The sequence below is a fragment of the Procambarus clarkii genome, chromosome 10 (assembly GCF_040958095.1).
Source record: "Procambarus clarkii isolate CNS0578487 chromosome 10, FALCON_Pclarkii_2.0, whole genome shotgun sequence".
In the NCBI taxonomy this organism is placed as follows: Eukaryota; Metazoa; Arthropoda; class Malacostraca; order Decapoda; family Cambaridae; genus Procambarus; species Procambarus clarkii.
In genome coordinates, this window is record NC_091159.1 from 31769115 (window position 1) to 31790211 (window position 21097).

At 41.2% G+C, this 21097-nt stretch overlaps 1 protein-coding gene across 1 annotated transcript in view; it reads left to right on the plus strand.

Moving 5' to 3' along the window:
* The window catches only part of LOC123747421 (nephrin-like), a 1012097-nt gene that overhangs the window by 645996 nt on the left and 345004 nt on the right, over positions 1-21097 (plus strand). The window contains 1 exon segment of the mRNA XM_069321823.1: positions 16711-16821. Within this exon segment, the coding sequence (XP_069177924.1) occupies positions 16711-16821 (111 nt within the window).

Consider the following 21097-nt stretch of genomic DNA (forward strand, 5'->3'; position numbering starts at 1 on the left):
AGAGAGAGAGAGAGAGAGAGAGAGAGAGAGAGAGAGAGAGAGAGAGAGAGAGAGAGAGAGAGAGAGAGAGAGAGAGAGAGAGAGAGAAAGAGAGAGAGAGAGAGAGAGAGAGAGAGAGAGAGAGAGAGAGAGAGAGAGAGAGAGAGAGAGAGAGAGAGAGAGAGAGAGAGAGAGAGAGAGAGAGAGAGAGCTCATCCTGTTCCTTATATGATTGTTACTTAATGTTTTTTAATGAATAAAGGCTATTCCTTCTAAAGCAAAAAATAACACGCTCATGAAATAAATGGGCATCTAGGAGTAGGTTTCAACTTTGCTTAGATAAGTTAAATATATGATAGTTCCCAATGTGTTAGTTTCAAAGTATACTCTTATGAAATAAATGAGTTTCTAGGCGTAGGCTTCAGATGAGCTGAGGTAGGATAACAGCTTTTGCTTGCAGTTTCACTAGGTATGCTATTTGGCATCCCTTATATGAATCCTAGTCTTGGTTTAAAAAAAAACAAAAAAAAAAAAAAGAGAGAGAGAGAAAGAGAGAGAAAGAGAGAGAGAGAGAGAGAGAGAGAGAGAGAGAGAGAGAGAGAGAGAGAGAGAGAGAGAGAGAGAGAGAGAGAGAGAGAGAGAGAGAGAGAGAGAGAGAGAGAGAGAGAGAGAGATCGTATGAAGAGTGTCTCTGAGAGGTGCTGGAAGCCACCAACTCAATCTCAAACTTTGGCAGCTGAGTTTAAGCGTTGTAAAGGATCAGAAAATAGGTGGAAATGGAGTAAATACTCAAGAAAGTGCTCCTTCAGAAGTACGTCCAACTCCCAACGATTCATCATGCGAATATAACACATCATTTCCCTGAAAAAAAATGAAATGTGTTTGCTTCATTCATAACAATTACGAATGTTTTAATTATGAATAAAACACACCTTTATTATATATGTAAATATCACATTGTAAATAATATCCCAAACTTAATGAAATATACTCACCTAGAGGCTTACCCAGCTTCTCGGTGGGTATACACTAAAAGTTTACTTATATACTGTATTCAAGCCATCACTAGGGGATGTAAAGTTTTTAAACACATCACCGCAAAACTGGAAACAATAACAATGAATTGGAGAAGTTTAGATTTAGGAAAGACCTGAATATATATACTAATTTGGAACCATTGTTGTCGCTTTTTGGAACCACTTACCAGGTAACATAAGATATATTGGATGGGAGGATTGTTTCATGTGTATGAAAGACTTTTGGGTGTATTTAAGTAGGAACTGCTTCGTATAAGCCTTCAATAGTTCATTGTATTCTGTTCTCAGGGTCAGGTCAAACGTATTCATACTGGTTGTTCAGGGAACTATTAGTGTAGCGTAATATTCTTCTTCCGGTTAATAGGCCTTCAGCCCAACAACATATAAATTTTCCTGCAATGAATAGACACACCGCGAGGTATACTCTAAAAGGTTATGTTATATTTGAATTGCATTGACAACTAAAGTAAACTTGTTGAATGGTCAGTGTGCTCTTGTGTGGTGGTCTTAATAACTATTGGGAGGTTGAAAGGCAAAAGTATATATAATTGTTAGTCAGAGAGCCAGTGACTATACTTAATTGTTGGTGTTGGGCTTTTAGTCCTAAAAGCCCAACACCAAACGAAGTTTTCAAGTAAAGGGTACTTGAGAAACCTTTATTTAAGTAGGGTATACACTGGAAGGTATACCGTATTTATCGGACGGGTATACCTTGGAAATATTGATAAACCTGTATGATATCCAAGCTGTATTGTGTAAATACTTAATACATTTTTCAAGGATTTAAACAATACAGCCTCAGGTCTTTAAGGTTAATCATTGTATCTAGTATGTGCCGTGGCCAACACCTGGACTAGATGAAATAGTTGAGCACATAACCCGAATGCGCCTGAACAGGGGGGTTGAATACACACTGAAATCCCATTATCGTGATATATCAATGAACAAATCCACAGGAGCTGTGATGAGGGTTCGAACCTTTGCGTTGGGTGTTCCTAGATGCACGCTCATGTCAACGGCACCACGGCACGGGTAAAAGAATTGCAACCTGGTGTTCTACTGAACCCACAAGGATCACTGAAGCCAAGCCGGGGTGTCACGCACTTCTCTCAAACACTCTGGAGGCACTGGCCTCCAGTAGTTCTACCTCTGACGGCCTTCTTTCAATACACAGATAACTCACATTATCATGATATATCAATGAACAAATCCACTCTTTTTTTTCTTTATGTGTATTGAACATTTTTCTCTGGGTATTGAAAGAGGGGCATCAGAATTTTTCTTCCTCAAAGGGTGAAAATTCTTCCTATATTATTTCATCCTGTGTAAGAAGTACCTGTCTAATGTTCCTGTAACATTTCCTGACCCGGTGAATTGCAGGCAACAAACCAAGAAATTATTTTCCAAGTCATAAATAAAATAATCGCTGACGCATCTCTGATTATAAGAAATAATGAACAAAGAATATTTTCCTTTCTATAAATTCTCGACAACTGTCTCCACTACAATAAAGCCGACAGTTAGTAAGTCTAGAGTATTTCCGGCAATGAATTCTTCCCATCTCGATTAATATCCCACCAGGACAGCCATAAATTCCTGAGGATGCAGTGAATTCTCTCGTCGATAAATTCTCCTTCTTCCCCCGATATATTCTCCAGTATGACTTAGTCAACTGGATTCAGGACATATGCAAATGCCGCGCCTGTCGAACAAGCAGCTTGCAAACTTAATCAATAGTTAGGTAATGCTGCGTTGATCTTATTATTCGAGTTACGTGATTATTATACTGTCTAAACTTGCCTTCTCTGTGGGACAGGGAGTCTGTCTACCTGCCGGAATATTTGAATTTATTTACGTTTGTCTGTTAACATATTTTAATGTCTCCCTGTCAGTACCTCTTCCACTCTCTGTACATTATTATCGAGACATTCTCTGTCTGCCTGTCTGTCTGTCTTTCTGTCCCCTCACTCTTTCACTCCTTTTCTCTCTCTCTGTCTCGCTCTATGGGCCGGGCTCGATTCCCGGCCGAGGCAGGAACAAATGAGCCAAGTTTTTTTTCACCTGATGTTTACGTTGTTGCAGTATATATGTACTTTGGAGTTACACAGCGGCTACGGGCTGCATCCTGTGGATGTGTATGTGTATTCTAAAAACAATAAATGTTGCAGATATAATAGAGGAAAAATGGAGAGGTTAGAAAGGCGGGGTCCAAGAACTAAGATCGCGATTCTGCGTGCACAATATAATAAATACAAACTCGGACAATGCAGCATTCTGCGCCCTATGAATAATCCGAGATCCTTAGACTTTAATATGGAAAACTAATTCAGAACAAATTAAATATAACGTCTCTGAATAACATTACCTATTACTCAAATTGATTTAAAAATATTATCAAAATAGATCAGGTTCATTACGTACTAGAGATGACAGACTCATACAATTACAGTATTTCAAAAACATTTCATTCTTCTTTCGAAATGTTTCAATTTTGTATTTTTATAAAAATCTTAAAACTAATTTGCTTCACAATGATAATCATATTCGATACATTTTTTTATAATGATGCAGAAGTGTTTACAATCAGTGATAGCATATGATCTCCGTCACAATATCAAAACACTTTGATTTCATGAAGAATTTAAAACTCAGTTAAAAATAAAGAATATTTTTCGACTCGAATTACTGCCGAACAAATTTTTTTCCAAAACATGTGAAAGTAAAAGCAGACCTTGATGTAGTCTGGGTGCAATATGTTGGTGTTTAATTACTTTTGCAATATCATTTTGGTTGGGTTTGATCTAACTTGACTTGGGCAAATTACTCACAAACTCCAATATACACTATCATCCCAGATATTTATTGACCATTATAATTTATCCTATTAATACGATTACTATATTAAAATATTTTTTATTTGGTGAACATTTATTAAATGCTTTTTGCTTCTGTTTCTCTTTTGTCGTTTATTATATTTTATAAAGTTTTAAATGATTTATATATATAATTAACTAATATATATATATATATGTCGTACCTAGTAGCCAGAATGCACTTCTCAGCCTACTATGCAATGCCCGATTTGCCTAATAAGCCAAGTTTTCCTGAATTAATATATTTTCTCTAATTGTTTTCTTATGAAATGATAAAGCTGCCCATTTCATTATGTATGAGGTCAATTTTTTTTTATTGGAGTTAAAATTAACGTAGATATATGACCGAACCTAACCAACCCTACCTAACCTAACCTAACCTATCTTTATAGGTTAGGGTAGGTTAGGTAGCCGAAAAAGTTAGGTTAGGTTAGGTTAGGTAGGTTAGGTAGTCGAAAAACAATTATTTCATGAAAACGTGGCTTATTAGGCAAATCGGGCCTTGCATAGTAGGCTGAGAAGTGCATTCTGCCTACTAGGTACGACATATATATATATATATATATATATATATATATATATATATATATATATATATATATATATATATATATATATATATATATATATATACATAATCTTTTTTCGGTTTGTCCAAATTCAATAATTCGAAAGTCAACAATCACGACATATTTGTACTTTCTACCACATAGTTACTATAAATACTTTCATTATAACAGGATGGGCTAGACACCTGATACATATTGAAATATGTGACTCTAACTGAAAAGAGATGGAGAGAGAGAGAGAGAGAGAGAGAGAAAGTGAGAACGTGAGAGAGAGAGAGAGAGAGAGAGAGAGAGAGAGAGAGAGAGAGAGAGAGAGAGAGAGAGAGAGAGAGAGAGAGAGAGAGAGAGAGAGAGAGAGAGAGAGAGAGAGAGAGAGATTTAAAAAGAGGAAGAGGGAGACTGGTATAAAGAGATGTAGAGAGAGGGAGAGGGAGAGAGAAGACAAAGATGGGAGACGTTGATGAAAGAGAGAGAGGTAAGAGTTTTATCAGGAGAAAGCACTCTGACCGTTTGAGTATTCAGAGAGGGAAGGAGGGAGGGAGGAAGAGTCCCTGGCACCACAAGATGGAATATAAATTTTAAAATATAAATAAATGAATGTCTGTTCGACTTCTAGAGGGAAGACTCTTGGGACTAGCTTCGCTCAATTTTGCACATTAATTCTTGTTGCCTTTCCCACATCTTGGGTGGGAAAGGTATGGCATCTTTGAAACGAGTACAATGTGGAATTGTGCTAAACTCACCATTTAGACGAATTTTAATTGTCCATTCTGGTTCGACTTACATTCTTTTCTTACTACAACATAAATCACTACTGGTTGATCATGCAAAATTTAAAAGAGTAAATATAATTTTTTTTTACGCTGTAATGGGTATTGTTTACATAATATGTTTGTCTCTTTCATCTGTTCCTAATATTGCATGTTCTCAAAGAGAGAGAGAAAAAAAATAGAAACCAAGAGTGAAAGCATAGAAACAGCTAGACTGACAAAGGGTAAATTAGAGAATGGAGAAAGAGAAGAAAGAGAGAGTAGCGAGAGAAGCAGGTAGGGAGTGAGATTGAGGGAGAGAGGGAAGGAGACTAAGGAAAGGAGAGATACAGAAATAGAGAATGCGGGGAATAGAGGGAGAGAGAGAGGAAGAGGGAAAAGGAGAGAAGAAAAATGAGAGACATACACGTGTCTATATTCCGTAAATATTTTCTTATGAGAGCCTCTTACTCGATAATGCATTTTTGAGTGCTTGCTTAATACGCTGTACTCACAGAGTTGAGCCTACTGTGTCCAGTATCAGCTGTTATACCTCAACATTCCATTTTGTTTTGTAAAAACCTGTGGAGGGCTGCATTTTCGGTGCTGGTTTCACACAAGTATTGTTCAAGGCTCTCGTGACTTTCTCGACATTTCCGTCATATACTAAGACGAAAATCATTGTCATAAATTAAAAATTTTATTCATCATAGGCATAAATAATTATTGATTATATACACACACAAAATATTTATTTTTGTGAATGAAATTCTGAGTGCATAGAAATCATTACTATGTCGGTTATTGATGTGTATAGAAAGGATGAGATCAATGATTATACCACAAAGGATGTTGAATAATTAACAATCCAAAGTTCATTTTATATTTGTATAATGCCCTGGCGTTAAAAGATGTGTTTCGTTGACCATGTCAACATTTTCAGCAACGGAGTACAAGTTAAAACAATTTAGCTGGAACAGGCGAATATATAACCGAGAGTGAGGTGAAGTATTGCATTGGGCAATAGGCCTACTGCAGTTTACCTGGCTTCTGTGTTCCAATGATTGGTGGATGCTACCTTTGTACCTTTGTATGCTTGATGTTCTCACTTGGTCCTAAGTACTTATGTCAAAATGGCAAATATGCTGTTGCTTTCTCTGTCTGAAGTGAATATAGTCTTGCCATGCTTTGTATAATGTTAACATAATGCATTATGTGTTATATTATACTTACTGTATACTCAATACTCCAATATAATACATTACAAAATAATAATAATTTTAATAATATTGTGATTTTGAAGCCGGATAAAGCAGTGTAAACGAATCTTCTTAATAGATAAAATGCTCAACAAATGCAGAGAGAGACACTTTTAAGCAATCTTTTGCAGTCGCATGTTTTAATGTGTCATTATTGATAGATTTACTCAAGTAATCAACCCAGTTCGCACTTAATGCATCGATATACGCAAGATTTGGAAACAAACGAGTTGAGTTGAAACCATTGGTGAAACCAATTGGTCTTGGTGAAACCAGAAAGCAATTTAATTTGAAACTTCTATCGGACTAATGGGAATCTACATCAATAACTTAATTGGGGTATTACAAGTATTTCATCTTGTGGTTGACAAATCGATTATATATTAGACTTTGGTCAAATTGTCTAATTGGGGAGCGTTGAGAGGTAGAACGCCTATAACACATCCAGAACGCATGCGCGCAAAGTGTTAAATTCTGACTGGGGTTCAGTGGAAACTTCAAGATATTTAGATCAAATCCCAGGCTGCATTGCCTTTAGCATGTCGTGGTGTAGTCTTCTAAGGTGTGTGCTTTAAGAGTACCCAGTGCACAGGCTTAAATCCTCCTCAACGCTTCTATTGATCTTTTCTCATTGATACATTACGTTAATGTGATTTCTTTTTGCATTATTATTATTAATATTATTATTATTACTAATATTTATAATTATTATTATTATTACTATTATTATTGACCAGACCACACACTAGAAAGTGAAGGGACGACAACGTTTCGGTCCATCCTGGACCATTCTCAAGTGGAAATGGTCCAGGACAGAACGAAACGTCGTCGTCCCTTCACTTTCTAGTGTGAAGTCTGGTCAACATACTTCAGCCACGTTATTGTGACTCATCATCTGCATTATTTATTTATTTATTATTATTATTATTATTATTATTATTATTATTATTATTATTATTATTATTATTATTATTATTATTATTATTATTATTATTATTATTATTATTATTATTATTATTATTATTATTATTATTATCATTACTATTATTATTAACCTAGTAATATTGAAAGATTAATATCGTTTTTAACCCATTAGTATATACCCTGGAAAACAGTAGTTCAATTCGGGACTCCTAGGGTGCTTGCGGTTCCTAGGGTGTATGAAATATGTATTGTCCACTTCACCTGTGATCCTCTGATCATGTGGCGCCTCCATTTTTTGCATTATATAAACAAATCTTGAAACGTGGATACATTTTTGGATGATTTGTATATATTTGATACATTGTTCTCTCGATCTTTTTTCCGGAGGGGAGAGGTCAACTCTTTTGCTGTTGTTTTAACAGAAATGTTTCAGCATTTTGTTGTATTTTATGGGATATTACGGAATTTTGAATATTTTTTAACTACTAATTCCAAGTGAATTTTATGCCTTTGAAATAAATTTTGGTCCCCCTCCCTAGCTCCTCTCTTTTCATCCATTTCACTCTCCTCTCTCACTTGCATTTATCATACATTTCTTCATACGTTCTTTCTCCAAGGACTCTTTGCTACTTTTCCTCCTCCTTCTCCTCCTCCTCCTCCTCCTCCTCCTCCTCCTCCTCCTCCTCCTCCTCCTCCTCCTCCTCCTCCTCCTCCACCTCGCTGTCTTGTGAAGCCCCCATTCGCCCGTATCAAATTCCCTTTAATATCCCCCCTTTCTAAGTTTTTTTTCGTGATATTCACCTTCTGTTCTACTTTTCTTAGTCCGATCTCTCTCATCTATTATTTTTTTCGTTTATAACCTCTCTTTTTTCTTTCTTCAAACTTGTTCTTTTCTCAATTATTCTGCACACTCTCTGATTACCATCATTCCTGTCTCATTCATTACCATCATTCATCCTTAACCTCGCTTCTTTATTTTCTCCTAATCATTGATTCAGTCCGTGTTTATGCTTAGTACTGTGCTCCTTTATTTGTCCTCTTACCTCTTTTGAGTTATATATATATATATATATATATATATATATATATATATATATATATATATATATATATATATATATATATATATATATATATATATATATTTTATATAAATATTTTTACACTTTGCAAAGCAAGACAGCGGTTCCCTCTTCACCAACAAGCAACACAGGCACCACCATGCAACACAGGCACCACCATGCAACACAGGCACCACCATGCAACACAGGCACCACCATGCAACACAGGCACCACCATGCAACATGATAAAATCATTAAACTGGGATCATAACAAGAAATAACACTTGAATCAAACCAAAGGACAACACCAAGCGATATGGCTTACAGGGAATAATTACAGGGTGCCTGTCTGATTTGGCTCAATCAGAGAGGCACCTCCAAAGGATACCTGATCAACCAGGCTGTGACTCATACGTCAGGCTGCGAGCAGCCGCGTCCAACAGCCTGGTTGATCAGTCCGGCAACCAGGAGGCCTGGTCGACGACCGGGCCGCGGGGACGCTAAGCCCCGGAAGCACCTCAAGGTAACCTCAAGGTAGGAGAGGCACCCCTTGTCAAACAGCATCACCCCACCAAACAACTTTACCCAATAAAACCACAGCACCTTTTTTTCACACAACATTATCATATCATACAACATTACCCCTTCAAGAAACATCACCCAATCAAGCAACATCACTCTTTCAAATATCACCAGTTCCAACATAATCACTATATCTATAAATATCACCCCACCAAGCAGCAGATCCACATCAACCCACCAAACACACACCGAAACTACGACGTTGGTGTAACGTTCAAACAAGTTTTAAAACCTCCTAACCAGTTATAACAACCAATATAGCAAGTTGTAACAACGTTCTAATACGTCATAAACACGTTAAGCCAAGATGTAACAACTTTATTACAAGTTGTAACAAGCGGAAAATAGACACAGTTTCGGTTTGTGTTTCCAGGGAAGCTACATAAAACCTTTCAGCAACATCACCCTGTCAACCAGCACCACCCTACCTAGAAACAGCACCTCAACAGTACCAATCAACATTAAGCCAAACAAGCACAACAACGTCCACTCAAAAATAAACATTGTACCAAACTGTCGTCAACACTCCACCTCTAACACGCAACAAATGCAACACTCCTAAATACCAGTTACACCAATAACAATAAACTACAGCCGAAAAGTCAGCTGTCCCCGACCTTACAATAGCCCTTCCAGCAGCACCTCGCCCACTAACAGACAACTGCCCATCTCCAAACAATAGAAGTATCCCCATAATTGAAACCCCTACCATAACAATGTTAAGAGAAACACCTCAACAATTGAAACTTCTGCAACAACAGAGGTGTTCCACAAGCAACAACAAACACTGGTGCTACCAGTAGAAGCCCCCTCAACTATGGCAGCACCCCTCCACAATAGCAGCATCCCTCAACAATAGCAGCACCCCTCAACAATAGCAGCACCCCTCAACAAAGCAGCACCCCCTCAACAATAGCAGCACCCCCTCAACAATAGCAGCACCCCTCAACAATAGCAGCACCCCCTCAACAATAGCAGCACCCCTCCACAATAGCAGCATCCCTCAACAAAGCAGCACCCCCTCAACAATAGCAGCACCCCCTCAACAATAGCAGCACCCCTCAACAATAGCAGCACCCCCTCAACAATAGCAGCACCCCTCAACAATTGCAGCACCCCCTCAACAATAGCAGCACCCCTCAACAATAGCAGCATCCCTCAACAAAGCAGCACCCCTCAACAATAGCAGCACCCCCTCAACAATAGCAGCATCCCTCAACAAAGCAGCACCCCTCAACAATAGCAGCACCCCCTCAACAATAGCAGCACCCCTCAACAATAGCAGCACCCCCTCAACAATAGCAGCACCCCTCAACAATAGCAGCATCCCTCAACAAAGCAGCACCCCTCAACAACAGCAGCACCCCCTCAACAATAGCAGCACCCCTCAACAATAGCAGCACCCCTCAACAATAGCAGCATCCCTCAACAAAGCAGCACCCCTCAACAATAGCAGCACCCCCTCAACAATAGCAGCATCCCTCAACAAAGCAGCACCCCTCAACAATAGCAGCACCCCCTCAACAATAGCAGCATCCCTCAACAATAGCAGCACCCCCTCAACAATAGCAGCACCCCTCAACAATAGCAGCATCCCTCAACAAAGCAGCACCCCTCAACAACAGCAGCACCCCCTCAACAATAGCAGCACCCCTCAACAATAGCAGCACCCCTCAACAATAGCAGCACCCCTCAACAATAGCAGCACCCACTCAACAATAGCAGCACCCCTCAACAATAGCAGCATCCCTCAACAATAGCAGCACCCCCTCAACAATAGCAGCAACCCTCAACAATAGCAGCATCCCTCAACAATAGCAGCACCCCTCAACAATAGCAGCACCCCTCAACAATAGCAGCACCCCCTCAACAATAGCAGCAACCCTCAACAATAGCAGCATCCCTCAACAATAGCAGCACCCCCTCAACAATAGCAGCACCCCTCAACAATAGCAGCATCCCTCAACAAAGCAGCACCCCTCAACAATAGCAGCACCCCCTCAACAATAGCAGCACCCCTCAACAATAGCAGCACCCCTCAACAATAGCAGCACCCCTCAACAATAGCAGCACCCCTCAACAATAGCAGCACCCCCTGAACAATAGCAGCACCCCTCAACAATAGCAGCACCCCTCAACAATAGCAGCACCCCTCAACAATAGCAGCACCCCCTCAACAATAGCAGCACCCCTCAACAATAGCAGCACCCCCTCAACAATAGCAGCACCCCCTCGACAATAGCAGCACCCCTCAACAATAGCAGCACCCCTCAACAATAGCAGCACCCCTCAACAATAGCAGCACCCCTCAACAATAGCAGCACCTCTCAACAACAGCAGCAGCACCCCACAACAACAGCAGCACCACTCAACAATAGCAGCACCCCTCAACAATAGCAGCACCTCTCAACAACAGCAGCAGCACCCCACAACAGCAGCAGCACCCCTCAACAACAGCAGCACCCCTCAACAACAGCAGCACCCCACAACAACAGCAGCAACCCTCAACAACAGCAGCACCCCACAACAACAGCAACACCCCACAACAACACCAACACCCCACAACAATAGCAGCACCCCTCAACAACAGCAGCACCCCAGAACAGCAGCAGCACCCCTCCACAACAGCCGCACCCCACAACAACAGCAGCACCCCTCAACAACAGCAGCACCCCACAACAACAGCAGCACCCCACAACAGCAGCAGCACCCCTCAACAACAGCAGCACCCCACAACAACAGCAGCACCTCACAACAACAGCAGCACCCCTCAACAACAGCAGCACCCCTCAACAATAGCAGCACCCCTCAACAGCAGCAGCACCCCACAACAACAGCAGCACCCTCAACAACAGCAGCACCCCACAACAACAGCAGCACCCCACAACAGCAGCAGCACCCCTCAACAACAGCAGCACCCCACAACAACAGCAGCACCCCACAACAACAGCAGCACCCCACAACAACAGCAGCACCCCACAACAACAGCAGCACCCCACAAAAACAGCAGCACCCCACAACAGCAGCAGCACCCCTCAACAACAGCAGCACCCCACAACAACAGCAGCACCCCACAACAACAGCAGCACCCCTCAACAACAGCAGCACCCCACAACAACAGCAGCACCCCACAACAATAGCAGCACCCCTCAACAATAGCAGCACCCCTCAACAATAGCAGCACCCCTCAACAATAGCAGCACCCCACAACAACAGCAGCACCCCACAACAACAGCAGCACCCCACAACAACAGCAGCACCCCACAACAATAGCTGCACCCCACAACAATAGCAGCACCCCTCAACAATAGCAGCACACCTCAACAATAGCAGCACCCCACAACAGCAGCAGCACCCCTCAACAACAGCATCACCCCACAACAACAGCAGCACCCCTCAACAACAGCAGCAGCACCCCACAACAACAGCAGCACCCCACAACAACAGCAGCACCCCTCAACAATAGCAGCAGCACCCCACAACAACAGCAGCACCCCTCAACAACAGCAGCAGCACCCCACAACAACAGCAGCACCCCTCAACAACAGCAGCAGCACCCCACAACAACAGCAGCACCCCTCAACAACAGCAGCAGCACCCCACAACAACAGCAGCACCCCACAAAAACAGCAGCAGCACCCCACAACAACAACAGCACCCCTCAACAATAGCAGCACCCCTCAACAATAGCAGCACCCCTCAACAATAGCAGCACCCCTCAACAATTGCAGCACCCCTCAACAATAGCAGCACCCCACAGCAATAGCAGCACCCCTCAACAATAGCAGCACCCCTCAACAATAGCAGCACCCCTCAACAACAGCAGCACCCCTCAACAACAGCAGCACCCCACAACAACAGCAGCACCCGACAATAACAGCAGCACCCCTCAACAATAGCAGCACCCGACAATATCAGCAGCACCCCTCAACAATAGCAGCACCCCTCAACAATAGCAGCACCCCACAACAACAGCAGCACCCCTCAACAATAGCAGCACCCCTCAACAATAGCAGCACCCCTCAACAACAGCAGCACCCCACAACAACAGCAGCACCCCTCAACAATAGCATCACCCGACAATAACAGCAGCACCCCTCATCAATAGCAGCACCCCTCAACAATAGCAGCACCCCTCAACAATAGCAGCACCCCTCAACAATAGCAGCACCCCACAACAACAGCAGCACCCCTCAACAATAGCAGCACCCGACAATAACAGCAGCACCCCTCAACAATAGCAGCACCCTTCAACAATAGCAGCACCCCTCAACAATAGCAGCACCCCACAACAACAGCAGCACCCCTCAACAATAGCAGCACCCCTCAACAATAGCAGCACCCGTCAACAATAGCAGCACCCGTCAACAATAGCAGCACCCCACAACAACAACAGCACCTCTCAACAACAGCAGCACCCCTCAACAATAGCAGCACCCCTCAACAATAGCAGCACCCCTCAACAATAGCAGCACCCAACAACAACAGCAGCACCCCTCAACAATAGCAGCACCCGACAATAACAGCAGCACCCCTCAACAATAGCAGCACCTCTCAACAATACCAGCACCCCTCAACAATAGCAGCGCCCCACAACAACAGCAGCACCCCTCAACAATAGCAGCACCCCTCAACAATAGCAGCACCCGTCAACAATAGCAGCACCCGTCAACAATAGCAGCACCCCACAACAACAGCAGCACCTCTCAACAACAGTAGCACCCCACAACAACAGCAGCACCCCTCAACAACAGTAACACCCCACAACAACAGCAGCACCCCTCAACAATAGCAGCACCCCTCAACAATAGCAGCACCCCTCAACAACAGCAGCACCCCTGAACAACAGCAGCACCCCTCAACAATAGCAGCACCCCTCAACAATAGCAGCACCCCTCAACAACAGCAGCACCCCTCAACAATAGCAGCACCCCTCAACAATAGCAGCACCCCTCAACAACAGCAGCACCCCTCAACAATAGCAGCACCCCTCAACAACAGCAGCACCCCACAACAACAGCAGCACCCCACAACAACAGTAACACCCCACAACAACAGCAGCACCCCTCAACAATAGCAGCACCCCTCAACAATAGCAGCACCCCTCAACAATAGCAGCACCCCTCAACAATAGCAGCACCCCTCAACAATAGCAGCACCCGACAATAACAGCAGCACCCCTCAACAATAGCAACACCCCACAACAACAGCAGCACCCCTCAACAATAGCAGCACCCGACAATAACAGCAGCACCCCTCAACAATAGCAGCACCCCACAACAACAGCAGCACCCCACAACAACAGCAGCACCCCTCAACAATAGCAGCACCCCACAACAACAGCAGCACCCGACAATAACAGCAGGACCCCTCAACAATAGCTGCACCCCACAACAACTGCAGCACCCCACAACAACAGCAGCACCCGACAATAACAGCAGCACCCCTCAACAATAGCAGCACCCCACAACAACAGCAGCACCCCTCAACAATAGCAGCACCCCACAATAACAGCAGCACCCCTCAACAATAGCAGCACCCCACAACAACAGCAGCACCCCACAACAACAGCAGCACCCCACAACAACAGCAGCACCCCACAACAACAGTAACACCCCACAACAACAGCAGCACCCCACAACAACAGCAGCACCCCTCAACAATAGCAGCACCCCTCAACAATAGCAGCACCCCTGAACAATAGCAGCACCCCTCAACAATAGCAGCACCCCACAACAACAGCAACACCCCTCAACAACAGCAGCACCCCACAACAACAGCAGCACCCCTCAACAACATCAGCACCCCTCAACAATAGCAGCACCCCTCAACAATAGCAGCACCCCTCAACAATAGCAGCACCCCACAACAACAGCAGCACCCCTCAACAATAGCAGCACCCCACAATAACAGCAGCACCCCACAATAACAGCAGCACCCCACAATAACAGCAGCACCCCTCAACAATAGCAGCACCCCTCAACAATAGCAGCACCCCACAACAACAGCAGCACCCCACAACAACAGCAGCACCCCACAACAACAGCAGCACCCCACAACAACAGTAACACCCCACAACAACAGCAGCACCCCACAACAACAGCAGCACCCCACAACAACAGCAGCACCCCTCAACAATAGCAGCACCCCTCAACAATAGCAGCACCCCTCAACAATAGCAGCACCCCTCAACAATAGCAGCACCCCACAACAACAGCAACACCCCTCAACAACAGCAGCACCCCACAACAACAGCAGCACCCCTCAACAACAGCAGCACCCCACAACAGCAAAACACAACACTCAACAGTCCACCCCGCTTGGATACAACCTCGCCCTCTTCCCTCCAGCTAGCGTGACAGACGATAACTTGCCCGGCTTATTATTCTCCAGTGCAGGAATATTTGCTCACTAGTCTCTTATAATGCGGCATTTATCAGGTTTAATCCATTGTGGGTTGGCCTTCCTGGACACTGAACTGGGGGAAGCAGAAAGTGGACGAGGATGGGAGGGGTGGGGGAGGAAAGAAATTGGGAGAGGGAAACGCTGGAAGGGGAGAGAAGGTGTGGGAAGGGGGATGGAATAAGTAGGAGAGGGATGAAGAGGTGTGGAGTGGGAGTAGGTGAAAGGTGAATCGAGGTTCCAGAGTTAGGTAGTAAGGTTTTGAATCTGTTTGCTTCACTCTCGTTTTTCTCTTTGTTTCTCTGTAAGTTGTACTGTATATGTTCGTTTGTGTATCCATCATTATACACACACACACACACACACATATATATATATATATATATATATATATATATATATATATATATATATATATATATATATATATATATATATATATACATATATATATATATATATATATATAGTGTGTGTGTGTGTGTGTGTGTGTGTGTGTGTGTGTGTGTGTGTGTGTGTGTGTGTGTGTGTGTGTGTGTGTGTGTGTGTGTGTGTGTGTGTGTGTGTGTGTGTGTGTGTGTGATTGTGTGTGTGTGTGTGTCTGTGTGTCTGTGTATGTGTACCTAATGGTACATATGTATATACACTATATATCTATTATTAAACATGTATAAATCACGATATATATGTATCTATATGTCTGTCTATCTCAGTAAACCCATTTCTCAATTTATCTGCATAACTATTTATTTTTTAAATATTTATCAAAGTCGTACCGACAAATAATTTCCAAACCTGATATTCTATCCACTCCCCATCTTGGTACGCTGCCAAGTATCCATTCTGGTATAATTTAAGTTTCCCATACCTGTATGCTCTCAATTCTCCATACTGGTACATTATCAACTGCTTATCCCGTTATAGTTTAATTTCCAATCTTGATATACTAATAACTCCCCATTGTATTTTACTATCAACTCTCCATCGCATGTCTCTCAATGTCTCATCTTGGTATACTATTAACTACCTAATCCCAATATACTGCCAACTCCCCAGTTTGATTTGCTCTCAATCCCCAATCCAGGTATATTATCTCAACTCCCCATGCCGGTATATGCTCTCAACTCCCCATTCCGGAACTATCCCAACTCTTATCCCCCATATTCTAATAACTCCCCATCCTGGTATACTGTCTATTCCCCCATCTCTGTCACTTAATACCAATTTTTTTTTCTCATCTAGTCTCCTGCTAACAGTTATTTCCTCCCCTACAGAACCGCCGGATAAGCTGGTAATCTACAACGGCGACGGTATGGTTGTAAGACGCAAGATCGGTCCGGTTAATGAGGGCACCCCACTGACTCTGTCCTGTGTGGTGATGGGAGGTGAGTTATGGGGGCATGGATGGGTCATAGGTCACTATGTTGATCATGTCATGATTTTCCTCTCCTCTGTGGTGATAGGGCATCCGTTTACCTTCTCCTGTGACGTGATGCGATTCACTTAAACAGGATTAATTCAATAATTCACATAAACAGGATTACCAACAGGTAATCCAACTCGTTCTCTCGAACAGTTCATCGCTTTTTTACGTATAAATCCCCTAAGGTAAAAAAAACAGATGGGCTAAAAATCCAAGCGGTTCGCAAAATTGACTTGATGTCTCGTTTTCCCTTCACGAGTCCTTGGTTAGGTGAGGTTTGGATAACTAGTAACAGTTTAGTGACGTTATAATCGCTCGACAGAACGGGCTGGATACTTAGGTATCAGTTGACGCTACACTAAACCTGTACAGTGATTTGGGAGACTACCTGTACAGTGTACAAGTACACTGTACCTACACATTATAAAGTCCTGGAAACCTCAGGTAACCGAATAATACTTATTTCGTTGAGTCAGTCACTAACTCTCACATGGATAATATTATACACCTCCAGACACAATGTTTTAACTATAACTGGGTTAGAATGTTGATTTGATCTACTAAAGCTATATCCCACAGTTCATATCACTTACCAAGACATGCACCTCTAACAATAGTTGTTTGTTGAGATATTACTATTAATCAATTGCATGTTGACCTAGTTAGCTGCATTGACATGCATAGCATACACCTCCAAGCGCCAAACAGCAATGCATCAATTTATTCTCACTTTGCAGATCATAAATTAATCCCTTTATGCAATCAGTAGGTCTCAACACATGGTATCCAAGGTAACCGTGGGTTAAGAACCTAACCTACCCAAAAATTTTCGGGGTTTTCTGAGCGGTGAGGTTAGTTCAGGTTTTCCGCCTAGGGTTTGAAGACCCACAGTGGAAATATCAGACCGAGTAGTTTGATATTGATTCTGAACCTGAATGCACGTATTCCAGGTTTGAGAGCTAATGGATTATAAATGTGTTCTGAACATCCGATGTGGTGTGCTGGGTTGTCTCCTTGGTTCAACTGGAGTCGTAAATCACCATTTGAGAGAATGTTGTCGTTGGCAAACGCGTGTATGAATTTAATTGTTAATAAAACATATTTAGGCTTATTCTCTTTTCAAAATTAATCAAGTAAGAAAAAAATATTCACTGTAAACCTGAGAGAGCTATTCCTATACTAAAATCAATATCTCACAAAATATTTAGTAAATTGCTACCAAAGTGTGGAGTATAAAATATTCAGAGATCCCTACTCGCTCTTGCCAAGCGTATATACTAAACTATAAGTTACTATCCACAACTACTTTATATAGCATTTTACTCTAGCTATATATATATATATATATACATATATATATATATATATATATATATATATATATATATATATATATATATATATATATATATATATATATATATGTCGTTCCCAATATCCAGAATGCACTACTTGGCTTATTATGCAAGGCCTGATTTGTCAAACAGGCAGAGTAATTTTCGTTATTTTGTCATATTTTTTTCAAGTTGATGTATTTGAATTAATATTATAATGGTATATTAATAACATAAATTAGTGACTCAGTTATCTTAAGTTAAGTTAGATTAATTTTCTATCAAATTAATTATTAAATTTCTACTTTTAAGTAATATAAAGAAAAAACATCCTATGTAATATAATGGAAAACTTTATCATTCCATGCGAAAACAATTTAGAAAATCTAATTTCTAGAAAACGGAGCTTGTTGAGCAACTTGGTCTATTAGGTACAACACTGGTTGACTGTCGTGACGGAGTTTTGTGTTATGAACACTGTTGGATAAGACTGACCTGTTGTGTTAGTACACAGGCAGCGTCCCGCCAGTCCTACTCTTCCACACATTGTCCATCGACCTTTCAATTCCGGGGTGACTCTTCGCTGCTGCTGCAACACCTGTGATCTTCGTTGACTACTGTACTGTCCTGCCTGATACCATGTATTAATGTAGAAATCCGTTGGAGCCATGATGAGGATTCGAGCCAATACTCTGGGTATTGCAGAGCACAAGAGTTAGACGTTAGACGTACATCACGTTAGTGTGAGTTATCGATATATTAATATTAGGGACCACCGTAGACAGTTTTTTTAATCCATATAGTAGGCGGGTACATTTAGAATACTCCCCGTCTCACCTATATACCACTTCAATCTACTCTTGCGACCTGGTAAAGTGTGTCTCCTTATAATGATACCTGGAAGCAAATTCCACTCATCCCCAATCCTATTTATAATCCATTACCTACACTTCTATCCTGCCTAAAGCAGAACTTCGCATGTACCCATTGCACCTGTTATGTTCCAGCGATTGTTTCAAGAGTCGACGTAACGGATCGTCAAGGCCACTAACTGATTTCATTCCAGTGGTCCTATCTGGTCAAAGTGTTTTTCGTTGTGCTCCTCTCCGCTTATATTCGATTCATTAGTCGAAATTTGCACTATTTGTTTCTTAGTTCGCCGCTGTCATTGTGAAGATATATATATATATATATATATATATATATATATATATATATATATATATATATATATATATATATATATATATATATATATATATATATATATATATATATATATATATATATATATATATATATACATATATATATATATATATTTATATATATATATGTATATATATATATATATATATATATATATATATATATATATATATATTTATATATCTATATATATATATATATATATATATATATATATATATATATATATATATATATATATATATATATATATATATATATATATACATATGCAATTGACGGTCACTAAACACTGATCATTTGTATGCGGAAAACACACAAAGAAATGGGAAAGAGAGGTGAACGTTTCGGCCTGTTAGAGCCTTTGTCAACACCAGACTGTTGACATCCTCGTCCTAAAGATGGCTACATTAACCTGACTTCTTATGATCTTACCCAGGACCAACGAGACTTCTTAAATCTTGGTCTAAATTGTCAATTTATATCTAAACCAAAGATGCATCAAAAACGCCTGGAAATCGAAATGCTTCTGGACGACATCCATAAGCTAGAAGACAACAAAAATGTCATCACCACTGACACACTTCAAGCTGAACTACTAACAGAATCGGGAAAAAAAAACGAGGAACATATTCATCTACAATCTTAACCCTACGACTCAAAGAAGCAGCAAAACAACTAAAAACTTTGAAAGACGTAACAATAAGAAAAGCCGACAAGACACCAGCATATGTATTAATTCCTATCCTTGAATATATGAACAAAGATAGCGACATCCTTAGTGATGACTCCAAATTTCAACGGATCACGAGGAACCCTGTGGAAGACCTTAAACGCAAAGTAAATAAAACAATTACTGCAATCAACGCAAAGAAAGGTAGTGTGCCTTTCCCTAAACTCCAAGGCGACTACGGCTTAGGTTATGCCTATGGCAATGTTTAGACACACAAACCAGGTAACCCACAACGCCCAATATATATATAAATATATATATATATATATATATATATATATATATATATATATATATATATATATATATATATATATATATATATATATATATATATATATATATATATTCGAAATGTGTGAAAGCTGCAGGTGTTGAAACCTTCCTGTGTTGCGCTTCGGGTTCGTGGTCCTGAGGTTCAGGGTTCGAACCCCGGTGGAGGCGGAAACAAATTGGCAGAATTTCTTTCACAATGATGAACCTGTTCAAGTAGCAGTAAATAGCTACCTGGGAGTTAGACAGCTGCTACGGGCTGCTTCCTGGGCAAGTGTAATGAAGAGGAGGCCTGGTCGAGGACCGGGCCTCGGGAACGCTAAGCCCCGAAATAATCAAAAGATGACCTCAAGATAACCTTCCTTTTATGAAACCTGCCGTTTTGTCATAACTGCCGGTGTTTAAAGCTGCCTGTGTTGAAAACTGCCGGTGTTGGAAAAGCACCTTGAGAAATAATTAATTACATCTTAGAAAAACATATACGAGTTAAGATGAGGGAATGTTCCTTAAAACATATACTAGTCATGCCATGTCAGAGGACTTGGAAGAGAGCAATATTTGTACCAATGTATCTTAACAAAATACAAAATTTAGCGAATATAAAGACTGGCCATAGTGACTATATTCATAACAGAAATTAGTGTCCAGTGTGTGAGTGTGTGTGTACTCACCTAGTTGTCTTTGCGGGG